The sequence below is a fragment of the Pangasianodon hypophthalmus genome, chromosome 8, assembly GCF_027358585.1.
Source record: "Pangasianodon hypophthalmus isolate fPanHyp1 chromosome 8, fPanHyp1.pri, whole genome shotgun sequence".
Lineage (NCBI taxonomy): Eukaryota > Metazoa > Chordata > Actinopteri > Siluriformes > Pangasiidae > Pangasianodon > Pangasianodon hypophthalmus.
This window is the reverse complement of record NC_069717.1, coordinates 20,702,020-20,728,667: the sequence shown is the minus strand read 5'-3', so window position 1 is coordinate 20,728,667 and position 26,648 is coordinate 20,702,020. Positions and strand designations below refer to the sequence as shown.

Below are 26,648 nucleotides of genomic sequence, written 5' to 3'. Positions count from 1 at the left end.
TGAGTGAAGTGTTCTGTTATACTTGATTTTTTTTTTTTTTTTGGTTGCACAATGGGAGTCTTTGGAAAGTTTTCTTTTTTAATTGATGAGAATGATGTCAAGATGCCTGAGAGGTCCAAACTGCTGAATGCATGTTTCAAAATAGTCTGACCTGAAGGCATGGATAGCCATAGCTGATGCATGGAAATGGAGTCCATGTGGAGTCCATTCAGTATTGGATGTGGATGATATTCTCTGCATGCATCTCTGTTTGTAATATTTCAGACACAGAATTGCAAACAGACTCACAATACAAGTACTTCACAAAACACTGCATATTAATTTTTTTGTGATTCTCCTCTATTGAGAGAGCTTGATGATGGGATTAGTAAGTCTAAAGTGGACTTTGGAGTGCATTTAAGACATACACTTCCCATCACCATTTCAACTTTATCATTCGCTGATAAAGTTTTTTTGTGCTTTTTTTTGTCATTTACATTCTCTCACTTAATTTGTTTTGGTCTTAGAACACAGAGGATAGCGGACGAATTTCCATCACATTCTTTCGTCTGTTTCGAGTCATGCGTTTGGTCAAGCTGCTGAGCAGAGGAGAGGGCATTCGGACACTACTCTGGACTTTCATCAAGTCATTTCAGGTGTGCTTTAGTGTGCCTCATCCACCACCTCATCACGAACAGGAATAGTGATGGTGAATGGATATAATTAGCACTGCTGATTATCTCCTTTCTACCTCTCCTCTGTGTTTCCCTCAGGCTCTGCCGTATGTCGCTTTGCTGATAGCCATGCTCTTCTTCATCTACGCAGTAATCGGGATGCAGGTTAAAGACATGTTTGTGTTTTGATAATATATGACTGCAGTGTGTGATAGTGACTGTGTATGAGGTACTTGATAGGTTCGGTAGGTTCGACTTTAGTGCAGAATCTGAAAGCCAGAATGTTGATTTGTGATGTTGATATGTCTCGCTTGTGGTTTAGGTGTTCGGGAAGATTGCGATGGTGGATGGCACACACATTAATCGCAACAACAACTTCCAGACTTTTCCACAAGCTGTACTCCTGCTGTTTAGGTACAAAGCCATGAATTTTCATGCACATACAGGTATTTCCAGGTGGATAATGGTCAACAGTGGAAGTAACTCATTTTAAGGTTATAGCTACTTTTCTGTGTGTGTGTATGTTTGTGTGTGTGTGTGTTTTAATATCATGCACTGTTCTCTTAAGACCTGGATTCTCACTTCTACGTTCTGCATGCAAACCCAGCAAAGTATTTCAGCAGATCGAGCCAAGCACTCAATTCTATAGCAGCACTGATGAACATATGAACTGGATATAGTTCAGTGAATCGCATCTTCTGTTGCAGATCCTCTGTTATGGCTTGTTGCAGCCAATCACATTTATTTTATTTACCCTCTCTGGCCTGTATGGAATGTCTTTGTATGCTGTAGCATTACGATTTCCCTTCACTGGAACTACGAAGCCCAAACTTGTTCTAGCATGACAATATCCCTGTGCACAAAGCAAGCTGTATGAAGACATGGCTTGCCAAGGACGGAGTTGGAGTGTTTAACCCCGACTGAACACTTTTGGGATGAATTAGAACGCCAACTGCGCACCCAAGGCCTTCTCACCAGACATCAGTACCATGTGGCTAAATGATCAAATCCCCACATCTATGTTACAGAATCTAGTGGAAAGCCTTCCCAGAAGAGTGAAAGTGGTTGTAGCAGCAAAGGGGGGACTAACTCCATATTAATGTCCATGGTTTTGGAATGGGATTTTTAACAATCACATATTGTATCCACATACTTTGACCCATGTAAGATATGAACTAATCGTCTATTGTTAAGCATTTAAAGTGAACTGCTGTCCCCATTCAGTCATGGTAGTTGCTTATCTGTCGCTTATCTGTCACAAAGTTTAGCTGAATACCCCACAATAGTGTAAAGTTGATTGGTTTTTCTTTTTATAATTTGAGACTCAGTACTGCAAAACATGCATCCATGCATCCACTTTTAGCTTGATGTGGGAAGGGAAGACTAAAAAACAATTATTTAATAGCCAATAGCTTTAGTATAATAAAGGTTTAGTAATATCAACAGGAAGGAGTATATTTAAATATATACAAAATATACAAAATATTTTAATATTTATTCACAAGATACCTGAAAACTATCTGTAGTTCCAGTAGTTGTATACTTACATAACTAAGATAATACTGTTGTTATCCACCTGGAAGTAATTTCTTTGTTGTTATGATGTAACACTGATTTGTCTTATACAGTACTGTGCAAAAGTCTTGGGCACATGTAAAGAAATACTGTAAAGAAAAGACACCTTCAAAAATAATGAAATTAAACGTTTGTACATAAAAAAATCTACTGTAAAGAGCAGTAAACTAAACATAGTCAATATTTTGCATGACAACCCATTGCTTTTTAAAAAATGCATCAGTAGTCTCAGGTACAGTTTGTGCAGTTTTATAAGGAAATTGGCTTAGTCCTTCTAAACCTCTTTGAGAATGTGCAGCAGTTCTTCTGGAGATTTTGACTTTCTCACTTGTTTCTGTTTTTTTGCAGGTAAAACCTGACAGCCAGCATTATGGTTTTTTTTTGTCTGAAAAGTGGTCAATTACATAATGTTACTTTCTTTACTGATATACAGACATTTTTCTGTAACATTTAATTTTGGAAAAGTACTTGATTTTTTTTTTTAACTGACCCAATAAGACAGAAGTCATAAAATAAACATCTAAACATAACAAATAAACATATGTAATGTTTCGTTTCACTGTGTACTAACTAGCTGTATATGATTGAAATGACATTAAAGCCACTTGAGTTGATTTGACTTGATCTAAAATCTAAACTTGTATTAAAAGATTAGGGTGCCTAAGACTTTTGGTCAGTACGGTGTGTGTAAAGTGCACTTTCCTGCAAATTGGCTGATACAGTATAAAAGTAAGTATATGCCATTAATGCCCATTTACTTCTCTCTCTCTCTCTCTCTCTCTCTCTCTCTCTCTGTCTGTGTCTAGGTGTGCCACAGGAGAGGCTTGGCAGGAGATCATGCTAGCATGTATGCCTGGTAAACTGTGTGACTCTGAATCTGAAATCACCCCTGGAGAGGAGAAATCGTGTGGCAGTGGTTTTGCAATCATCTACTTCATCAGCTTCTACATGCTCTGTGCTTTTCTGGTATTTGAGAAAAATATTGTACGTTATATATTTAAATGTGCAGCTTTACAATTGTGTTGCAGTGGCTTACAATTCTTTTCCAGATCATCAATTTGTTTGTGGCTGTCATTATGGACAATTTTGACTATCTGACACGCGACTGGTCAATCCTTGGACCGCATCACTTGGATGAATTCAAGAGGATTTGGTCTGAATATGACCCAGAGGCAAAGTAAGTTCCTCGGCATTCTGTATTGGCGTAAATGAGCGTGCGTATGTGTTGTTTTCTGTTCTTACAGTACATGTGTATCTTTCTCAGAGGGAGGATTAAACACTTGGATGTTGTGACATTGTTGCGTAGGATTCAGCCACCACTGGGCTTTGGTAAACTCTGTCCCCATAGGGTGGCATGTAAGGTGAGAGTAAAACACATACACACACGCCAAGTAATAGCAATTACATATGGAAATGTTTACTTTTGAATGAAGACACACTCAAATATGAAACCTAAATCCAAAGAAACACACACAAACTGGAATATAAGGGCAAGATAATTTATAGATAAATTATATAATAACAAAATAATAACATAGATTACATCGAAAATTAAATTTTAATATACTTAGAGACTAATTAAGGGGTTATGAAGATGAAGATTAAGGGGTTATAAACATGTATGCAAACAGATTCAGCTACTACGTAGGACCCACTTGCACACAGTCTTCCACACAGAAGAAACACTTACACAACCAAACACACACACACAGACACACACACACACTGGTAATGACATAATCTGGAACAAAACCTTTGTGCTTTTGTTCATGAACCTGATATAACATTGCCTTTGTGTTTTTAGAGGCTGGTTGCCATGAACATGCCTCTAAACAGCGACGGTACTGTCATGTTTAATGCCACCCTTTTTGCTCTGGTCAGAACGGCTCTGAAGATCAAAACTGAAGGTGAGAGGTGCATTGTAGTCTATTTTAGAGAAATTCTGTTTTAGGGAATTTCATCTCACAGTGGCCCATATGTACAAAGTACGTTAATGAACCAAAAATGCAAACACAAATCAGAAAACACGACAACAACACTAAAAACACAACAGGAAATATGGAAACACGGCAGTGCATTTGGAAATATGATAGCATTCATTCCACATGGAAAGGATAAGTCCTTATTGAACATCACAATCTCGTTGCTGATTGGCTACAGCATATGTCAGTCTGCTGGAGGATGTTTACCTCAGGAGGAAATATGAGCTTAAATGAATGTACTGATCCTGTTACTTATACTTATTTTCATCAAGAGCATTCATATGATGTTGTTTTAGATATGCTTTTAACTTTGAGAATGCCTGAAAACCTGAAAACCTGCTTAAAGGAAGCCAAGTTATTCAGACAAAAGAATTGCTCCTCAATATAATAGCATAAGCAAGTACCCATTAAATTGTTTTCTCTAGGGTAACTAAATAACAGATTGAAAACGTGCAAAAACGTGTTCTTTTTCCTAGTGATAGTCATACAGTCAGAGTCCAATCAGCAACGAGCATGTGACATTCACTAAGGAACTACCCTTTCTGTTTTGAGTTAATGTTTCTGAATTTGCAGAATGTGTTTTTGCTTTTGCTGTCATGTTTTTTTTAATTTGTTGATGCATTTTTGTTTTGTTAATATGTTTTGCCCTTATGGGCCACTGTCTATGTACTTTTGGCTATGTAGTGCGTATATATATATGTATATATATACGCACTACATAGCCAAAAGTACATAGACAGTGGCCCGTAAGGGCAAAACATATATATAATGTGTGTGTGTGTGTGTGTGTGTGAATATAAATATGTGATTGGAATTACAGCCAGCAAATTAGAAATAAAACCATTAACTACACCTGATTCTATAATTCAATGGCACTGTGATTTAAAGCATTTTAAAGTCTGGTGCATGTTGTATGTAGGGAATAGAAAGATTTTTCATCATCCAACAGGTTTTCCCCAACCAGCAAACATATTACTAAGCACACAGCAATTACAATATGTTGTGTAAATCATATATATCATGAATAATCATAAAATGGTATTTTAATTCTATCATGCAACCCTAAATCAAGAATTTGTGGTGTTTTGTGTGTGTGTGTGTGTGTGTGTGTTTGTGTTTTGGTTTGCAAAAAAAATATATGTGTGTATATCAGGAAATTTGGAACAGGCCAATGAGGAACTGAGGGCCGTCATCAAGAAGATCTGGAAGAGAACTAGTTCAAAGCTCCTTGATCAAGTGGTACCACCTGCAGGAGGTTAGACACATTTGATCACAAACACACGTGCATGCATGCTTATCATTTATTCAAATCCTTCTGTTTTAACACATTAACACAAGTTCTGTTTGTGATTAGAGATATGTTCTCCTGTGAATAGCGTGCGAATGAGAGCAAAACAGTACTTTGTACAAAACAGAAATTGTTTTTGTGCTGAACAGCTGAATAACTGTTTCCTGAGTAGATGAGCAGCTGTCTCTCACGCAGCACTCACACAGACACACGTGTACACAGATACGCAGAAACAGATTTTTTGATCTCACGTGTCTTCTGAATTATGAAATCTGTTAGAAAGTATTTTAATTATACTCTTTTATGAAGGAGTACCTATTACACCACATGAACTGCACAACATAATTAAATTATACAGTATGAACAAACAAACTTCTACTACCTAACTATTTCAGATTCATATAAATCTTTTTTAAATAGAAATAACACATACACACTTTAGAGAGCTGGGTTTCTACAATTATCCCGAATTGACCCAGTGCTGAGGCTTGATTTATCAGAGACATTTTAAAGTACAAAACTAAAGAAAAGGTAGAGAAAAAAATGCAGCTAAACATGCAGAATACATTTCAGTTAAAGACAGCAGTGCAAGGCTGTGTAAAAAGGCTTTGCCTGAGAAGGTTAGAACTTGTTTCACAGTTGTTTTATTAACTGTAACATTAACTATAAATGGATAAAAAGTATGACATGTCTATCTTTAATACATAAAAGAATGTTAGCATTGATGAATTGCTGTGATATTCAATGAATAAAACACTTTGGGACATCCTGTTTTTTGAAAATAATCAACATTGAAGTGGTAACAGACTTCACACATCATCACACCACCCCACTGTTGATTATTTTCCTATAACAATGGAAAGGGGTTTTTATTTCATACTTGTATTTCATACAAAATATTGTTAAGTTCCACTGTTTCCTAAAACAGTTCTTTGTCTTGCTTTTAAGAGGTACTCATGGTTGTTCTAGAGTCTAATCTTCATGCTCGCATCATTAGTTTTTGCATGCTTTGTCACCTGTAAATACTTTTTTTTTCCTTTTCTTGTGTGAGTCACACGCTTATCTGTGTTTCATTCGTAGAAAAGTAAGATGCTCAAGCTCGCTGAAGCAAACTTGATAAGAGGTTATATCCTCTGTCTCCAACTCAACTATGTAGAAATAATATCATAATCCTAACATTTTATGTTAGCAATTATTTGATGATCTTCCACTATATAATATATAATCAAATCAATCCTAACAAAAAATACAAGCAAGTCTCTTTATATGTAAACATTTCCAGTTCCAAAAAAAGATTGCACACAGCTGACATGACAGCAACTCCCACACATTTGCTTTGCTGAATCTTAGGCCACACGGTTACTGTTATCACTTGACCTACTTTAACTTGCTTTAGGTTGTTGCTCTACAAGTAGTAATCTGATATTTTAGGCTATACAGTTGAGGCCAAAGGTTTACACATGTCTAGGCTAAAGACTCCACACATTTCATGTTAATAAACATTTCCTGTGTTAAGTCAAGGGTATCTACTTATTTCCATAAGAGGTCATTTCCAAATAATAGCTAAGAGACAGATTTATTTCAGCTTTTATTTACTATATCAGATTTTCAGTGGGTCAGAAGTTTACACCTTGTTAGTATTTGGTGAACCTGAACCTCAACCTGAATCAAACATTTGGGTAGCCTTCCACAAGCTTCTCACAATACTTTGCTTGAATTTTTGCCCATTCCTCCTGACAGAACTGGTGTAACTCAGGTCAGATTTGTGGGCCTGACATGCTTTTCAGTTCAGTCCACTCAGTTTCTATGGGATTCAGATCAGGCCATTGTAATGGCCACTCCAATACTTACACTTTGTTGTCTTTAAGCCATCTTGTTAAAACTTTAGAGGTATGCTTAGGATGCTTAGAGATGACTAAGTTTTAACTTTCTGGCTGATGTCTTGGGGTGTTTCTTCAGTATTTCTAGATAATCCTCCTTCCCCATGATGCCATCTATTTTTCGAAGTGCACTAGTCCCTTTTCCAGCAAACCACCCCCCACTACATGATGCTGCCACCCCCATGCTTCACAGTTGGGATGGTGTTCTTCAGATTAAAAGCCTCACCTTTTTACCCCCCACACATTGTTCTGATCATTATGGCCAAACAGTTCAGTTTTTGTTTCATCTGGCCAAACAACAGTTCTCCATATGGCTGGTGATCACCTGTAAACGTCAGTCTGGCTTAAGGAGGAACCAGACTTGTGTAGATCCACAGTTTTTTTTTTTTCTGAAATCTTTGCCGAGTTGCTTGGATCTTCCAGTGGTATCAACAGCAAAACGGCGCTGGCCCTAAAAATCCAGCCACAGGTACACTCCTGAATAACTCCTAATTATGCCATTGGCCAATCAGAAGCTTCTGGAATCTTCCAGACTGTTTAAAGAGACAGTCAACTTGGTGTAGGTAAAATTTTGACCCACTGGAATTCTGATAAAGTGAATTAAATTAAAAGTAGATGCACTAAATAACTTGCAAAAAGAAATGTATAGTAACATGAAATGTGTGGAGTTGTGAAAAAGTGAGATTGAATATCTTTAGCCAAGGTATATGTAAACTTTTGGCCTCAACTTTATGTGCTACGGACTGGATTGAATTTGCTCTTTTTTTCCCTGAACCACATTGTTTTATTTATTTATTTATTTATTTATTTTGCTGGTATCAGTGCAATAATATAAAAACCCAATATGCCAGTAACATTTTAGTGGTAAGATAGAACATTATTAAGAGTGATTTTTTTGGCCTTCCTGAAGTTTATAGTAGAATATTTATTATATTTTATATGCAGATTCCAAGGACTGTATCAATAGCTGATATCTTTGTAAACTATATTATGAAATCTACTGGAATATACAATGACTCCATTTCTTTATGACTTCTGAACATTTTAGGATTACTTCATTAGATTAGATAGCTGAACCACTGAAACAAAAGTACCTTGAGGCTTATTTGGTTTTATAAGTGCCTGTGCATTTTTGACAGTAATATAAGGTGTTCTGTGTCTCCAGATACATGACAACCTCAGACATGTTACATGTTACACACTTGTAGAAACTTTACAGTGACTCATTGTGGTGTTAATCAAGAAAGCGGTTGTGTGGTCTGTTCACTCAGATGACGAGGTCACAGTGGGGAAGTTCTATGCCACTTTCCTGATTCAGGACTACTTTAGGAAATTCAAGAAGCGCAAAGAGCTAGGTCTTGTGGGACGGCACCCTGCCAGTCATAACACCGCCATTGCACTACAGGTGAGACAATACCTGCCTTTCAAGCTACAAACGTTGGCATTTCATTATGTTGAGCAATGACTCACCAAGACACCTGATTTTCTCCCTAATTTAGCCATGGCCAATTCCTGCCCTCCAGTTAGGTCTCCCCTATCACAAGACCACCCCTATGCCACCCCTCCCTCCCTGAGAGCATGGCCAATTTTGCTCTCTTGGACTCCTGGCCACGGATGGGAATTTTTTAACTCCTTTGTGTTTGTTGTTGTATTTGCATAATGGCCTAAAGCCATATTTATGGGTTTGATATACGCATTGATATCTGAAGTGAAAACATTGTGTACGAAAAATGTACATTATGGGAAGAAAAAAAAGCCAAAAGCTTGAAATGAGTATTTACTGTATGTGTGTGTATGGCCATGTTTTTCTCCCTTTTCTGGGGACTCCCCATAATGGTAGGAATATGCTACAGTTTTGACCTTGTGGAGCCATTTGGCTCGTCCCTGTGAGGAATTCTTTTAATAAAAACTGTAGCATTTATTTTAAAAACTAACAGAGCCAAAAGACTTTTGCTAGGGTAGGTGTGGGTATAGGCATAGCATTAACAAATGTCAGTGAATATACCCCAAACAGATAGAATTCCATACGTGTGTGTGTGTGTGTGTGATTTCATATATCTTTCTCATGGTAGGCTGGTCTCCGGACACTGCATGACATAGGCCCTGAGATTCGCAGAGCCATATCATGTGACCTACAAGATGAAGACCTGGTAGACTTTAACCCTGATGAAGAAGAAGACATATATCGGGTAAAAATGAGTTTTTCAGTCATCAGTATTTCTAAAAATGGTGTTGCAGATCCTGTGGTTTTGATTACGCTGAATTTCTTATACTGTCTGTTTTCACTGAACTATGAAAACTGTGAAAGAAATGGAGACAATTACTCCATTCATTTCTTCATGCTGTGCCTGAACTGTTGAACGAGAGATTTTTACCTAACATGCTGAATAGTAAATGTGATCTTATACATAATTAGCCTAATGATCCAGGAGGTTGTACTTTTCATAAATTTTAAATATTCAATCACATTCCATAATAGTTTTTACAATAGATTTTAAAGATAAAACAAATAAAATTTTAATTGTAGATATGTCATTTTATCTTATGTTTGAGGGGATAAAATTGGTTCAAGAACCAAACAACAGAATTAAGAATATAACGGATGATTCATTAAAAATGTGTTATGAGTAGAGTGCAAATCCTTGAAGCTGGTTAAAATGAGGTTATAAAGATGCTCTAAGAAGTGGTAATAACTATCAAACCCAGTGCAACACCTTTCATTATATGACAGTATCCATCTACATATACACATTACATTTTTGGGTCAGAGGAAAATGCTGTATTAATTTTTAATAGGAGATTCTTGCAAGGTTTGGATTTAGCAGTCTTCAGCAGTTCATCAAACAATATAGAAATACAGTTCCATGATGTTCGTATAGGTCTTTCTTTACATATCTAATATTAACTGTCTAACTATTTATCATGTGTAACATCATAGTATATCTTTACACTGTCTCTCCCAGAGAAATGGTGGCCTCTTTGGAAACCATGTCAATCATGTCAACGGGGATCACAGAGGCTCGTCCACCTCCACTAACGTCACCCAGAGACCCCTCCACGTTCCACCCCTTCCCTTCTACGTGCAAGTTGAGCCTCCTCCACAGCCCCTTTACGCCCAAAATCGTCCGTATTCAAACCCCAACTTGTACTTCAAGTCCCCTAAGTCCTCGAACTCCAACCTCAACAATGCCAATGTGCCATGCATGCCTGTCCTGACCAACGGAGGGCAGTACCGCCCTCACACAGATCGGCCCACCAGAAGCCGGGTGTCTTCCCTGGGTTCCTACCTCAACCTCAGGAGTGATTCAGAATCACAGCGAAAGTCTCATTTTAAGAGGTGAGCACACTTTAGGTTGAGATTTGTTTGACACGAAATGTAATGCATATTGGAGTGTAGAGTGTATATTCAGGATTAGCTTTTCTACAGTTACATTCTTTCCAAATATGTATATCCTGCCGGCTGAAGTTTAAGGACAATGTGTCACTGATGCATAGCGCCACTATTACAGAGCACTGTGTGCTGATCTCCTCAACCTGACCGAAGTACTGACCTGAATCCATGTTCATGTTCATATGTGGATCATGTTTTGCTAATTATGAAATTATTAGACTAAAGACAGATGTTAAATATTTATCTTTATCTCTTTTTTGTGCTGAAAGATCTGGTTTTTCCAGTGTTATTTTGCACGTGTCCAGCCTCATAATTCTGCCCCACGGAAACAGGACATGGTTAAAGGCAACAACAGGCAAATGAAACATAGATGTTTGACAGCTCTGTATATGTAACCTGAGGAACTGGACTCTTCATAGGCATTTGGCTAATGTGTGCAGAAAATTATTGGTCTCCTGCTGTGACACCAAGAGTGCACATTATTTTCAAAATGATTTTAGGCCCATGTATTGTATATGTAACATACCATATGTACGTAGCCAGGAGAACACTTTCTCCAGTAGAGTACTTTTTTCAAATGCTTGTTTCTGGTTTTCCGGTTACGTTACCTGCAGAGTCCATATGTAGTAAGCTGTGTGGAAAAGGCAAGCCAGCAATCTTGAGCTTTTGAACTTGCTTCCCCTTCCGCATGCAGAATGCTTCTTTTCCTTGAACGCGGTCCCCTTTTGTTGCCAAACATGCTGATGGTGACCAAAAAAGTTTGATTTTGCTCTAATCTGACCACAGCAGAGCATTTTGACAGATTCTGTCAGGAAGGGCTTCTTTCTTGCAAAGCGTCCAAACTGCTTATTATAATGAAAGTGATATTTAACAGTTGATTTTGAAACTTAACAACCACAAAAATCAACTAAACTGTGCAATTCTACAACAAGTGATATTTAGGTTGTTTTTTTTTCCTGCTTCACCGTGCTTCACACTGTGTCAGGGAACAGTGTGCTTAGGTCCAATTCCAGTTTTTAGACATTCGTTATGGCCCTAATTGTGCTTATTGAAATTTTTAACAATTTGTGTATTTTTATATCCGTTACTTGATTTGTGCAGGTCTTTGTTTTGAAATTTCTTTTTTCTTTTTTCTTTTTTAATTTCGTTTTTACCATGGTTACAGATGGCAAATGGTCTTTTTTTCACATGTGCTGCCTTTATATTTTTTTATATATTTTTTTATATATCCCAGAGAAACAAGACATCAGAGCAAATGGTAGATCATTTTTGGTCATTTTTACGAAGGGTGCCAGTAATTCTGTATGGCACACTGATCAACCTGATCCTTTCTGAATCCTGTTCCTATAAATGAATGTGTGGTGCTGCTACTTGTCATTGCTGCTCAATTTTAATACACTGAACCTGAGTCAGGTTTTGCTAAAAGAAATTGTTTGTTTAGAAATATTTCCTCATCTGATCACTATTTTACTGTTTTCTATTTTATCTTTTATGGTTGTCCGTCCATCCATCCGTCCGTCTATGTATGCACACATTTGCCCATTTCTCTGCCTGCCTGACGGGACAGACCACGATACTATGAGACCTATATTAGGTACTTGTATGCTGTTGTAATGCCTATATAAACCTGTTCATCCATTAGTTTACATGGCATAAAGTGGCTTAAACTTAAACTTACATTTATTATTATGTAAATAAAATCATCCTAATATTTTCACAAATTTGACAGATTAGCAAACGATCTGCTAATTTTAGTATATGTGCAATCTATATAAATAAAGAAATGAATTTCATAGGTTTCATAGCTTCATTTATCCAATCACTTCCAGGTCAGACTCAACAGCTGGTTTTTACCCCACCATCTGCCGACAAGCCTCCCTCCACGGTGATGTCAGCGACGATGACAGAGCTTCAGTGGAGTATTACAGTGGGGAGGAGTTTCAGGAGGAGGACCTCATGCTGGCTGGAGACAGGTATCTCCGTGACATGTTACCCTGTTGCTGCAGTCGCTCGCATTCAAATCACAGCAGCTTTACTGGCATGGTCATACCAAGTAGGGCTGGACAAAATCTTATATCACGATATGGATAATTTCATATCTTGAAACAATATATATCATGACATATTATGCTTTCTGTAAAATCAATGAAAAAAATTATCTATACAAAATAACTATGCATTCGTGACTGCTTTTTGATAATTCTGTGAATTAAACACCAGTGAAAGGCACTTTTTCTTTTTTCCTGTGACCCTGAACAAAACTATCACAAATGAGAAGAAGAAAAAGATAACTGTCAAAATGGGAACAATATGAATACAAAATATAAAAAGTAAATATTAAAACACATTCAACTTCAAGTTTCAGGACTCCGAATGACAGAAGTACCTTTGTTTTTATGTACAATTCCTCATCTTTTAGTTTGGGTGATGCCTGTTCTGTGTCGGATTGTTGCGGAGAGTTAAATCAGCTGCCGAAAAAGTAGCTTTTGTGACATTGACAATATAAAAGATATAGGAAAATATCTATCAATGGACATTTTTCTACCATCCTATGATATGTATCGCCATATCACACAGCCCTAATACCAAGTATTACGAAAGCATTTGAATCAGTCTGTATAATACTTTTATTTATTAACCAAGTCATACATTTGCTCATTGTCTTTATGCTTCTTCTTACTTCCCTGGCTCCAGGAAGTCATACAGAGAGTATCAGGACACAGTGAGCAGTTTGGAGTCAAACCCACCTCATGAGAACCAAGACCCTGAGTGTTTCTATGACGATGATGAGCAGCCCATTTGCCAGGAACTTAGGAAATCGCCAATGAGAAGGCTTCTGCCCTCAACACCTCAGGGTGAGATTATATCTAAAGTCTGCACAAAGATTTGATCTGTTTACATGAAGACAATCTCCAGTTACATCAGTGTAGGTTTAGTGGTTTCCTCTGTGTTTCATCATCACTGAAATGGAACCGAGGGAAAATTTTTATCTGCTACACAGCACCTAATAAGCAAAAAATATAGATTTATATATACTAAACTGTATATAATATATTTAAACTGTATACTGCATAATAATCTGGATGGATAAATTAATAAAATGTATTACTACCTTACAACCTTTTTCTCTTCAGGCCATTTTTAAGGTGTGAAAAACTCTGAATGGATTAACCTTATTCTATTTGATGAGTGTTTGTGAAAGTATTGTTAAAAAGATTAAATGTGCTTTGTGATTTTTCTCTGCCTATGTTACCACACAGCTCCTCATAGACCTTCCTTCAACTTTGAGTGTCTGTGCAGACAAAGAAGCCAGGATGAGACTCCTCATTCTCCTTCCTTTCATCAGCACACTGCTCTACCTCTGCAACTAATGCAGCATCAGGTAACCTCACTCAACACACACACAGAGAGAGAGAGCCCAGTTGATACTGCAAAGCAGCTTCTATCCTGTAGTAAACCATGGAGGCCAGATTTATTTATTTATTTATTTATTTTTTAAATTTACAAAATAGGATTTCGAAGTTATAACCCGAGCAGAGTCATGAACTAAACCGGTTCTTCATGTGACCCACTATAGGATGTGGTTTTACTGCTTGGTGGCTGTTCAGATATTTAACTGTAACATAATCACTAAAAAATTCTATGAATAATCACTGAATCATTATTTGTATCATCCATGTACGATTGAGCCTGGTTTAGGCTCCGGTTGTTGAGTGATATTCAGAGATGCATGGTAAATATTTGAGTCAAATACAGGGTCATTTTGTGAATATCTGATTGGGCAGCTCCTCCCATAAACAGCCTGTGGTCTTTTTGCGAATCCGTTTTATAGCTAGTGTAGGCCTGTTTTCTTTGATTATTAATGCCGTTCGGGTTCAAGCAGGCTAGAAGTTGTAAAATGTTGTCAAATTGTAAAATCTCTGATCTGTCATCACTTCTAGCATGCTATGCATGTGCTATTTGTTTCCTTTCCATCTCTTGCTAGCTTCTCAATATTATTGCTTCGATGTCAGTTGAAAATAACATAACAAAAATCAATAACAAAAATAACAAAAATCCTGATAATATATGATACTGTGGGTATAACCAAAAGAAGTAATAAATCAATATTTGTGTGATTTTTGTTTGTAAATATGCTGATATTGCATTTCATCTCACACTAATTGTCTAACCGTTTATGACATTATGATGTAATTTTACAGATTTCCAAAATGTTTTCCTGTACTTTTCTCATTTTAACCAAATGGGAGTCTTAAGAGGAATCACAACATACGTCATCAGTTCTAGCATGCTGTGCATGTGCTGTTTGTTTCCTTGGCATCTCTTGCTAGCTTCTCATTTTAGCTGATAACATAGCACACCCTTTTAGATAGATCTAAACTAAGTCCTAGCCTGCCTTCAAAATGGGTCAGCCTTTATATCAGGGATGTGCAAATCCCAACCAAAAATGCTGTTTATCTGCCTCCTGCATGGAACTCAGAAAAAAAGTGCCCAGAACAACCGTATGAAATGTTAACATACACCACTGCTTTGTTTTTACACTTTTTATTTATTACATAATAACCTCCACTACTGAAAATCACCCATCCCATGCATGTTGCCTAGGTGATGGCTGTAGCTGGCCTAGACTCCAGCCGAGCACGACTATCTCCTACACGCTCAATCCACTCATGGTCCACGCCCCCGGACACACCCCCATCCTACACCCCTCTCATCCAGGTGGACTGGCATGGAGCTCCACCCAGTGCCAGCAGCACTCCAGCATTGGCTCGCCGCAGCTCCTGGTACACCCAGAAGGGCCATGATTGGTCACCCAAATCGGTCACACCCACTTCCTCCCTCTTACAGATTCCACCCACCTACAGCAGTCAGTATCTGCAGCAGAGAGGCAGTGCTCATAGTCTGGTGGAGGCAGTGAGTGTCAATTTTATTGCTTGGTCTTCTGTTTCTTGGTGCATAATACAATGCTTATGTTCATCCAACCCTCTTTTTTTTTTAAATTAAACTGGTCATTTTAGGCAAGAAGGTAGGGAAACATCATCTATGCCATAAAGCCATTGTGGTAAAACAGCAGCTGACTGAAATAATTTTTTGTCATCTTTGCTCTAGGTGTTGATATCGGAGGGACTGGGAAAATATGCAAAGGACCCAAATTTTGTGGCAGCAGCCAAACACGAGATCGCAGATGCATGCGAGATGACTATTGATGAAATGGAAAGCGCAGCAAGCAACTTGCTAAATGGAAGTCTGGGCAATAGCATGGGATCAGATGGCACTGGCACGCCCCAGAGCATCATAGGCCACAGTCTCCACAACTACAGCGATGAGGAGACAGAGCCAAACAGTAAATACGAGGAGGACCTCACAGACGAAATTATATGCATCTCAAATTTATAGCATTTGCTAAAAATGAACAAACAGATGAAAGGAGAAATAGTGCCTTCTAGGGGAGTGGAGACAAACAACTCTCTGGGCCGATCAACCAAGCAAAATCCTATCCCATTCTACAGCTGTCACCTAACTGGGACATGGGCTTGCTGCAGAAAAAATTAGACACAAGAAATGTGAGCTCTCAACTGTATGTATGTGTGTGTGTGCATGTGTGTGTTTCTCAACAGCTTTTTACAAGAATATTTTTCCACATTCTTTACATATCAACCAAAAAAAAAATAAATTTTTGCAGTCATATCCCTCTCCATTGCCTTACCCACATATACAAAAGCTAGTAATTAGCTTCAATACACTGCCATTCATTGTCCATTCCCAGTGTCACTCAAAATGAGTCAACAAAACAGCCAGATAAAACTGTTAAGCAATATCACCCCGTAACAATATTATCACACTTGAAAAACACATTTTTACTGCGCATGTATAAGGGAGAATCTGACAACACAGCATAAAGTCTAGGCAAGTTTCTCCCTGTAATTACACACTATGTTATATAATAAAGAAAAAAATATTTTAGCACAAACACAGTAATATTACACCCAGAACTAAAAGGATTTATGAATAACATTTCAGTCTAGCCATTGTTTGAGCCAGTGTGAATGCAAAATGCACACAATATGCATAAGATCCACTCTGTCCTTCTAATATGATACCTTTCAAAATCGGCATGCATGTACACATAACCTGGAGGCAGAGTAAATCTGCACAAAACATTTTTCTCTGCAAAGTTCTTTTAATCGGTTTAGGACTAAGTAGAGAAGTCCCACTGTATATATATATATATATATAATTGGTACATTTTGGAAGTTAGTCACATTAGAAGGTGCGTTTCTGTGCATATCGTGTGCATAAGTACATAATAGATTTATGCGTTACCAATGCTGCTTTACAAGACATTTTGTACCATTGAGTGACATTCAAATACCATTTATTTTCACAAACATGTTTATGTAGTATACACCATGTTTTCATGCTTTATACCTTTAAGATTCTGTTTTATTTTTGCATGGTTTTGAAGAATGTGTGTGAAAGCTCCTGCTGTCCTCATCACACACTCCTACTCCTCAGGTGACCAGTCATGTGAAGTACTACCTACACACATCTGCACTACCCAAGAGCTGCTAACTCCACACTGCACCTCTGCTACCTCTACCAGTCAGGCTCTAATGTAATGTCAGCATGTTCCCTTAGGGACCAAAGACATTGGGATGGGGAGTGAAAGTTTTTGCCCTTTTTCAGATTGTCAAAACAACTGTCACAATGCATGAGTGTATCATACTGTCATTTACAAGCTGCTTTCTGATTAGGCTGTCCAGATGAACAGGGTCTATAATTCACACAAAACTGAATCCAGGAATAAATTAAAGCTAGCGTGGGCCAGCTAGAATGTTCTTATTAGCATAACACTAACCAGCGTCTATTAATGTCTCATAATGTTAAGTCTAGACAGCTGGACTTACGGTGTAACCACAGGCTCTTTTTGCCTCTTTGTCAGTTCTAAATGTCACTTGGACAGCTCAAAACCTTCACAGAGGATTATCTAATAACTTGCAGTCATTGTTTACAGTATAGCATTTTGAGAAATTAAACAGTTCTCAACCCTTCAAGTAATGCCATCCAATCCAATGAAAGTCTCTTAACAAAATAATAGATGTAAATTATGGTTAAATTATTTGCCAACCTATTGAATGTGTCCAGTTATTTGAAGCCACATTCTGTTTCACCTCTCCTAACTGCCAGGTGCAGGGAGAATCACTTGGGCACCTTCTTGTGAGTGTGCGCACATTCAAGGGACATGTTAGCAATAAATATCACTGTCATATGGCCATATTTCCCTTTCTGCTCACCTTGTACACATGGTGGACCAAATGTACATCATATAGAGCCATACAGGTTTTCTATCCTCTAAAGCTGGGGATAGTCTCTTTTTTGTTCTGCCTTGGTGAGTGTAATTTCTTTATGCATTCCCACCACCCTTTTTTCCCCATAGAATGCCACAGAACCCTTGTTCTCTTCACTTGGGCTGTACTACCCCCATTTTTTTTAGCCTTTAGGAGCCATGCTGCAAGACTCACACTTGTGCAGCTGGTGTCTGAATAGTTTGGAAGCTCAAGACTGGAACCAGCTATGTGCTCACTGCCTCACTGTTGGAAATCTAAAATACAGGTTCTGACTCTCACATGCCCTGAATGGTGAAGCCAGTGCTTATACAGTGCAGTTAACTGGACCATACAGTTGAACCTCCATGTTAAACCCGAGGCTGAGTCACATCTGAAAATAGGTCTGGGTCGGTCCCTGCTAGCTTGCAGGAACCAGAAACAGGCAGCCACTCATAAACTGGTGGTGGCTTTGAGTTGCCCGAGTTGGATGAGATAGTGCTAGGCAAGCCGCAGGACCCGGTGCGCGCGTTCGCACAACACAGTTAAATTCGCTATGCCACAGTGCAAAGTTTTGGTTGAGTTTTAAAGAGGGATTTGGACAGATAGCTCACCCACGCCCATACTGTTGTGTGCGTTCTAAGAAATATAATAGATCCCAAGCAGGTCGGACTGTAACATACTGCTGATGCCTGGATGCATGCACAAAGTACTACATACAGATACCCACTGCTGAATGCCAGTGCACTCATGGCATACATTGCATCACCTGTGGCATGCACTGGAAATATATTAGTTGTCTTACTGTTAGGATTGGTGCAATCACTCCAATCTACAGAAATGGATCCAGAAAGTGAGGGAACTGATTGATTGACTCCTAAGATGGGACATCCAGGCTAAGATATGGGGCCAACCTGGTTTATGCACGGCTTCAAGTGTAGTTAACACAGTCCTTCGCTTGACATGCAAATGTATCCTGTGTACCAGGTTGTACTTTAAGCATGTAGCCCTGGGTAAGGAGAGCGCAGGTTTCGGAATTACTGCTGTCCAGTCACCGCATCCTGGCTCTGTATACCAACACCCACAAGGGTTCCATTGGCCTTACTCAAGCCTTATGCAGGTCATGCCCTCAGGCCCCAAGCAGGTGTTTGAGTGCCTCCCATCCATCTTGGTGGATAGGCCCTAAACAGATGCCTATCCTACTAGAGTCCACAAGGGTGGGTAGTGACAGGAACATTTTACAGCCAGAAACATTGCTTATTGGGCAGTGAGAGCACATCAGATCAGTGTCGCAGGGGTGCAAACTCCCCCTGACCCGAACATTTTTGAGCCATTGGGCTCCATCAATATCAGATCCCAAAAAAGTTTTTGCACTGACCCAAGAATTTCTTTCTCTCAGGAAAGAGGCATGACCAAAAAAGTAGATCCTGCAGTTCAGACAATAAGTTTTAATCAACTTACTTCTTTCATCAGAAGGATGGTGGTTTTCAACAAATTGTATGTGTGAGAAGTCTAAATTGGTTCTTCTGCTAAGAGCCTGTGTGATGTTCATTTTCATGCCCCAGAAAACAGGTGCTTTATAAGGTTTGCCTTCTTAGAACACAGATCGTGTATGCCCTTAGATAGAAGCTTTTCCGTGAATGGTGTTAACCCTATAGACTGGATCCCTTGCGTTGCCTGGATCCCGACTTTTCTTTACACACAGCAAGAACAACCCATGTATGCTAAAGGTGTATGTGGCTGCCATCTCACCTTTAAGGCCATCCTTATGAAACTTTGCAAGATGCCAAACTGAAATGAGCATCTCTGCCTTTTTTTTTTTTTTTTTGCTAACAACCACTGCCTTTTTGCAGCAAAAAATGGGAGAACTGCACGTGCTGGTGATTAGTTCACCTTGCATGCATTGGTGACCAGATTACTCTGGGATTGGGGTTGAATCCAGGATTCCTGCTCAAGGTCATATCAGGCAGTGTTGTCAATCAGAAGGCGAACCTGCAAAGCAATCCTTGCTGTGCCTGATACACACCCTATGGTACTATTTATACCGGATGGCAGCTATCCAATGCTCAGACCAACTGTTCATCTGACACGGAGGAAAGATATGAGGGGCTCCCTTGTCTAAGCAGAGACTGGCCCAATAGGTGGTGAGCCCACTAGTGGCCACATGATATGCCACTCTAAGAGGACTGTCTCCTCCTCTTGGGCAGCATTCTGAGGAGTGCTACTCGAGGTAGTCTGTGCTGTTTCCACCTTTCTCCAGGTTCGACAATGTTAATATTATCCTTCCAGGGATGCAGTTGTGGTGGGCTTTCATATTAGTCCTAAGGTGAGTCCAATTCCTCGCAACATTGTATCCTGGTGATTCTCACATCTCCTGGCAGTTACATGGAGGGAACGCTAGTTATGTATGCAAATATGGTTCTATGAACCATGGATAACTGCCAGAGTTCATCATTATTCTGAATCAGTGTGCCAACAGCAAGAATTAAGTGAGAAATTTCCAGGGACAACTGGCTATATGCTGGTGGTATTATTGTAAATGTATTGCAAATACTCTCATATGCCACTTTGTGACTTTATAAAAAGGTCTCGGTATGCATGCACGTGCACAATAACGTATCCAGGTGATTCTCGCTGCACCCGACGATTATCCGGGGTTCATTAAACCACAGTTACATAAGTAACTAGCATTATGAAAACAGTTTCCAGTATTTTCATGTTCAGGTTTGGCTTATATCTTTTTTTTTTCCTAATCTTTTTGCCAGCCATAAGGATGTAAAAAAGCTGTAACAGGTACTTCTGGTTTTTTAAACCCATTTTTAAAGGGTATAAACTCCAAGGATGTTTGCTTTTGACAAATGAAACCTGACTTATTGTCTGAGCCATAGAGCTTTTTTCACACTTTCACTCTTGCCTAGAGATGTTTGAAACTAAAAACTGCTTTTTGCACTTTTCATGCTACTGTACACAAAGACAATCTTTTATAAAGCCCATTTGATGAAATGTCATGTTACATCACAACTTTGTTGGTCCAGGTGTGGACATATCATAGTTTTGTACTGCACAGTCAGTTTATATGCTCCATTTGAAAAGGCTTGTCATCTCGTGTACAACTAAAACTCCAGGGATGAATTCTGTTTAAAAAAAACTGAATGAGATGCTGGGAACACTGCATCTGTCACTCACTGCCATGGCACACTCACTGATTCTGTCATGAATTGTGTTTGTATTATTTTTCTACATAGTAACCACTCCATCTTCATCACTTGCATAGCACGAATGCTTGAAACCTGCACAAAGCCAAACTGCTTTGCACCACACTTTGAAACACTTGTTTACCAACAAGGGCTCTGAGAAACATTTCTGGTATCACACTCTGCAATGTCCTCAGTGATCTCATTTTCATATTTGGAATTTGGATATGTATGCATCAAACAGGCTATACAAAAATATGCATTTGATGAGAAAACACTAGCTGTTTTTAAGCCAACACAATAAGCCAGGACTGCTGTAGAACAGCAGGAGGTTATAGAAATGATACCAAACTTTAAAGCTAAATATCAAATGGAACACTAGAATTCACATGCAGTCATTTATATTTTAAATATATTTCCTTGCCCTTTGCTCCATTCATGTCATTTTAAATCCTTAAAATTAGGTATAGGGCATTCAAGTGTACACAAGTCCTTTTGCATTGAACAGCCATTTTATTAGGAATTGTGTCAAATTATGTTACAAAGAGAATTTGCAAGAGGCAGTGTAAAGGTTTTAATTAAAATGGTTTATTTTCATATAGTGATTTTGTGTACATGACATCGTACCCTTTGTTCAATAACAATTTATTTGAAGTATTCTGAGATCTGCCTGTAGCTCATTGCCCAGAATTGCCAGTTTTGTATCGATGGACAATCTGTTTTTGTACATTAGCTTTTCTCTCTTGTTCTTGGCCTGGATTATTTTCTAACCAAATAAACCGTTTAAAAATATTCAGTTCTATGGTAGTCACCAAGACATCATGAACCAATAGACTAGTGAACAAGTTTGCATTGCCTCCAACCTGCACATTTCATTTCACTGAACTGCCAGAATGTAGATTCTACATATGCTTTGTTAGGCACTGATGCAGAAATGTATAAATGCATATAGACTCACATAATTCCAGTTGTGCAACTGATATTTAAGACATTAAGACATATTTTTGTTAAATTACAGACATGAGTAATTGTTTTTACAGTAGATCAGTAATGCTTATTCTTGTAGAAGAAAATTCAGCTCCCTTTTTTTATAGACATATCACAGCTTACGATCCCCAAATCCCCACTGTTAACAATGTGCTTCTTCATGGGTTTGTGCAATAAGACATTAAGTATGCATTCATGCATATTTCATATGCAGTGTTTAGTCCATTTGAATCAAACCCTGGGGTCAGCATATTTCTGACCAAGGAATGAAATAGTTTAACGTGTATGTTTTCAGCCCGACACAGACCTCAGCCAAAGTTTTTTGCTTTTTGGTTGATTTAATTATGTGCAGTGTGAAACCAAATCAAACTAAATAGTAAACAAACCATAAGTGTCGAATTCGCTCTGATTTGGAATCTGCAAACAGGCTAATAGGTGTGAATGTCCACTGAGACTTGATAGTGAATAATTAAGAACCATCACATAGTGTAATTAAGTGAACTAATTTAAAAAATCCATATTTTAAAATATAATTAATATATTTGATATAATTATATTTTATTATATAATTATATAAAAATATAAAAAATATTATATAATTATAATATATTTTTAATATATTTAATATAATATAATTAATATATTTTTTTTAAAAATCAAGAAAGAACTCAAGTTCCTGAGGTACTGCATAAAAGGTCAGAAAGTGACCTGAGGCACAATTCGTACAACTGTTCACTGATACAAAATGCTACTTAATATGAAGGCATTTCCAAAGCAACTTGGTGTACTAGGGGTCCTTTCACAGTATCGGATTACAACTTTGTACTTCCTTATGACAAGACTGTAGCAGCTGTGCAAATATTAATATTTTGTTTGAAAAACTGAATATTTATTATAACAGAATTAAAAGGCTCACTCTTAGCCTACAGTAATTTATCAGAGCAATATAGAATTTGTTATTTAAAAACAGGCTTCTCTGCTTTAAAAATCATGTAGCATGTCAAAGGACAGTGTGTGTCCAGACATAACTTCTTTCTATCAGTATGTCAGTATGTTAAGACTATTTTAGATTCCCTCATCCCAGTACAGCGGTATGTCCCCTAGCATATACTCACATAAATTCCTCCACATCCTCCTCCCTTTTATCCCAGCAGGCTCTCTCATCTCTGCGTCTCCAGACTGGCTGGCTGGTAAACAGGGACACCCTGATCTTGGAGTGAGGGAAGCCCCTTGATCGCATCAGCGGCCTTCTCAGCAATCATGATGGTGGGGGCATTGAGGTTACCACTGACTATACTGGGCATGATTGAGGCGTCCACCACCCTGAGTCCCTGCAGGCCATGCACACGCGTCTCGTGGTCCACAACAGCCATTGGGTCCGTGGCTTGGCCCATCTTGCAGGTGCAGGACGGGTGATAGGCACTGTCTGCTTTCTGCCGCACGAAAGCGTCAATCTCAGCATCAGAACGGACAGAGATGCCAGGCTGCAGCTCAGCACCCCGGAATGGCTCAAAGGCTGGCTGGGCAAAGATTTCACGTGACAGCTTCACACACTGCCGGAACTCCCAAACATCAATGTCTGGGACAAAAAGAGAAAAACTAACATGAAGAATTTCTACACAATTGTCACATTTCATGTTCATTGTTGTTATGTTTGACCAATTCAAGTTTTTAGTTATTTTATTGCTCATTATTACAAAGATTGGCTTCTCTGTGGAACACTAACAGTGCCTTGAATAAGTCTTCACCTCCCTTGAACTTTTCCAGATTCTGTAGTGTACAATATAGAACTAGAGACCTAACTGGGATGTCAAGAATTTACACAAAACAACCTGTAATATTGCAATATAGTTTGCAGAATTATTTACAAATAAATGCAGACATATTCACCACCACTGCTGTGAAACCCCTAAATTACAGTTAAGGCCAAAGTTTACATACACCTCGGCTAAAGATATTCAATCTCAGTTTCTACACATTTCATGTTACCATGTTACATTTGTTTTGGCAAGTCAATTAGTGCATCTACTTTGTTGACATCACAGATCATTTTAAAACAATCAGTTAGAGACAGATTTATTTCATCTTTAATTCACAATATTAGAATTCCAGTGGGGCAAAAGTTTGCATACACCAAGTTAACTGTCTTTTTAAACAGTATGGAAGAAATTGATGTAATGAGCACCTGTGGCTGTATTTAAGGGTCTGTGCCTTTTTGCCCTTGATACCATGGGAAAATCCAAGCAACTCAGCTAAGACCTCACAAGTCCGGTTCTTCATTAGGAGCAATTTGCAAACAAAAATGTACCACAAGCATCTATACAAACAACTGAATGTAAAAAAAAATAATGATAAAAAAATAAAAAAAACTTGGGACTACCCAGACACTGCCATGTTCAGGAAGGAAGCACAAGTAAACTCCCAGGGATGAAAGAACTTCCATCCAAAAGGTTCAACTGAACCCCAAGACAACAATAAAGGAACTGCTGAAGTAGTTGAAGGCATCAGATATCACAGTATGTACATCCGGCATTAAGAATCCTACATCACCATGGCCTGAAAGAGTGTCAAGGAAAAAGCATGTACTCTAAGACTGGCATAAAAAATCCAGAATGAAGTTGCAGGTGATAACCAGGATGAAGACCTAGACTTTTGGAGGCGTATTCTCTGGTCCAAAACAAAATTTAAACCGTTTGGTCATAATCATCAGTGCTAAATATGGAGGAAAAAGGGTGAGGCTTTTAAGCCAAAGAACACCATCCCAGAAGTGAAGCATGAGGGTGGCAGCATTATGTCGTAGGGGTGTTTTGCTTGAAAGGCAATGGTGCACTTTAAAATAGATGGCATCATGGTGAAGGAGGATTATCTAGAAATACTGAAGTAACACCTCACGACATCAGCCAGAAAGTTAAAACTTGGTCGCAACTGGGTCTTCCAGCAGGACAATGATCCGAAGCATACCTCTAAAGTTGTAATAAAATGGCCAAAAGACAACGAAGTGAAAGTATTGGAGTGGTCATCACAAAGCCCTGACCTGATTCCCATGGAAAATTTGTGGACTGCACTGAAAAAGCGTGTTCAAGAAAGGAGGCCCACAAACCTGACCTGAGTTATACCAGTTCTGTCAGAAGGAATCAGCAAAAATTCTACCAAAGTATTGTGAGATGCTAGTGGAAAGATTTCTCAAAAGTTTGATTCAATTTAAACAATTAAAGGCAATGCCAAAGACTAAAAAAGAGTGTATGCAAACTTTTGACCCACTGAAAATCTGATATAGCAAATAAAATCTTAAATAAATCTGTCTCTTAGCTATTATTTTGAAATGGTTTTTATGGAAATAAAGTAGATATGTTAATTCACTTAACACAAGAAATGCATGATGGCATGAAATGTGTGGAGTTGGGAAAAATTTGAGCTTGAATATCTTTAGCCTAGGTGTATGTAAACTTTTGGCCTCAACTGTAGTTCTGGTGCAGCCAGTTGACATCACATAATGAGTTGAATGGAGACCTGCTCTAAGTAAACTAAATTAGTGTCATGTGATCTCAGTATAACTACATCTCTTCCTGGATGGCCCCAGAGTTGGTTAGAGAACAGACCTAACAAACTGCATCATGAAGACCAAGTAAGCCATCACAACAAATCTGAGACAACATACTTGAAAGGGTTTGGATATAAATATCCCAAACGTTGATCATTCTATGGAGCATCTTTAAATCCATTTTTAAAAAATGGAAAGAATATGGCACAACCATGAATATGCCTAGGGGAGACTGTCTGAAATTCTGACCAGGTAAGGAGGACATTAGTCAGAAAAGCAAACAGAAGGTCTTGGGTATCGCTCAGCATGATGCTACCATCATCATGCTTCACTGTGGGGACAATGAACAGTGTTGAGTTTTCACCAATTTTGGTCTCCTCAGACCAGAGAACTATGTTTTCAAAGTCTCCTACATGCCTTTTAGAAAACTCCAAATGGGATTTCATATGGCTTGCCTCTCTTTGTGGGGTGTTACGATTCAGCCATTAGACCTTCATCAATAAAGGTTCTGCTTCCGTTCTTTTCGTGTATACACAAATAATAAAAAAGGACATGTCAGGCATCCACAGGAGTTAATGGTGTGCATCTCAGTGGTAACTGACAACATAAACATTGGTCGAATAAACCATTAGTGATTAAAGTGGGCTTACCAGTTGAGAGGTATTTTGGTTCAATCAAAGGGTGATCAAGTGGATTTCTGCTCTTCAGTTTTAACCAGCCAACACTTGTACTCCTCACTGGTCCAACGTGTACCTGCATAAAACAACTAAATTGCTAAGACTGCTAAACCCTGCGTTTTCATTTTGTCAGGGAGCTAAAAGGGCAATATCAT

General features: G+C 38.4%; 2 protein-coding genes across 29 annotated transcripts in view; one reads left to right on the top strand and one right to left on the bottom strand.

The window, feature by feature from the left end:
- Window positions 1-22,078, top strand: part of cacna1db (calcium channel, voltage-dependent, L type, alpha 1D subunit, b) — a 118,593-nt gene extending 96,515 nt beyond the window's left edge. For all 27 annotated transcript variants that reach the window (XM_026925296.3, XM_026925295.3, XM_026925293.3 and 24 more), the window contains 17 exons: window positions 507-635; window positions 753-818; window positions 976-1,067; window positions 3,035-3,194; window positions 3,278-3,405; window positions 3,493-3,589; window positions 4,033-4,135; window positions 5,364-5,465; window positions 8,650-8,783; window positions 9,451-9,567; window positions 10,342-10,715; window positions 12,337-12,363; window positions 12,599-12,742; window positions 13,464-13,624; window positions 14,030-14,151; window positions 15,375-15,683; window positions 15,879-22,078. In XM_026925296.3, the coding sequence (XP_026781097.3) occupies window positions 507-635; window positions 753-818; window positions 976-1,067; window positions 3,035-3,194; window positions 3,278-3,405; window positions 3,493-3,589; window positions 4,033-4,135; window positions 5,364-5,465; window positions 8,650-8,783; window positions 9,451-9,567; window positions 10,342-10,715; window positions 12,337-12,363; window positions 12,599-12,742; window positions 13,464-13,624; window positions 14,030-14,151; window positions 15,375-15,683; window positions 15,879-16,166 (2,553 nt within the window). In that variant the 3' untranslated portion in view covers window positions 16,167-22,078. The remainder of the gene's footprint in view (window positions 1-506; window positions 636-752; window positions 819-975; window positions 1,068-3,034; window positions 3,195-3,277; window positions 3,406-3,492; window positions 3,590-4,032; window positions 4,136-5,363; window positions 5,466-8,649; window positions 8,784-9,450; window positions 9,568-10,341; window positions 10,716-12,336; window positions 12,364-12,598; window positions 12,743-13,463; window positions 13,625-14,029; window positions 14,152-15,374; window positions 15,684-15,878) is intronic.
- The window catches only part of chdh (choline dehydrogenase), a 19,133-nt gene continuing 14,339 nt past the window's right edge, over window positions 21,855-26,648 (bottom strand). For both annotated transcript variants that reach the window (XM_053236115.1, XM_026925241.3), the window contains 2 exons: window positions 26,467-26,569; window positions 21,855-23,854 (listed from right to left, as the gene is read on the bottom strand). In XM_053236115.1, coding sequence (XP_053092090.1) covers window positions 23,436-23,854; window positions 26,467-26,569 — 522 coding nt within the window. In that variant the 3' untranslated portion in view covers window positions 21,855-23,435. The remainder of the gene's footprint in view (window positions 23,855-26,466; window positions 26,570-26,648) is intronic.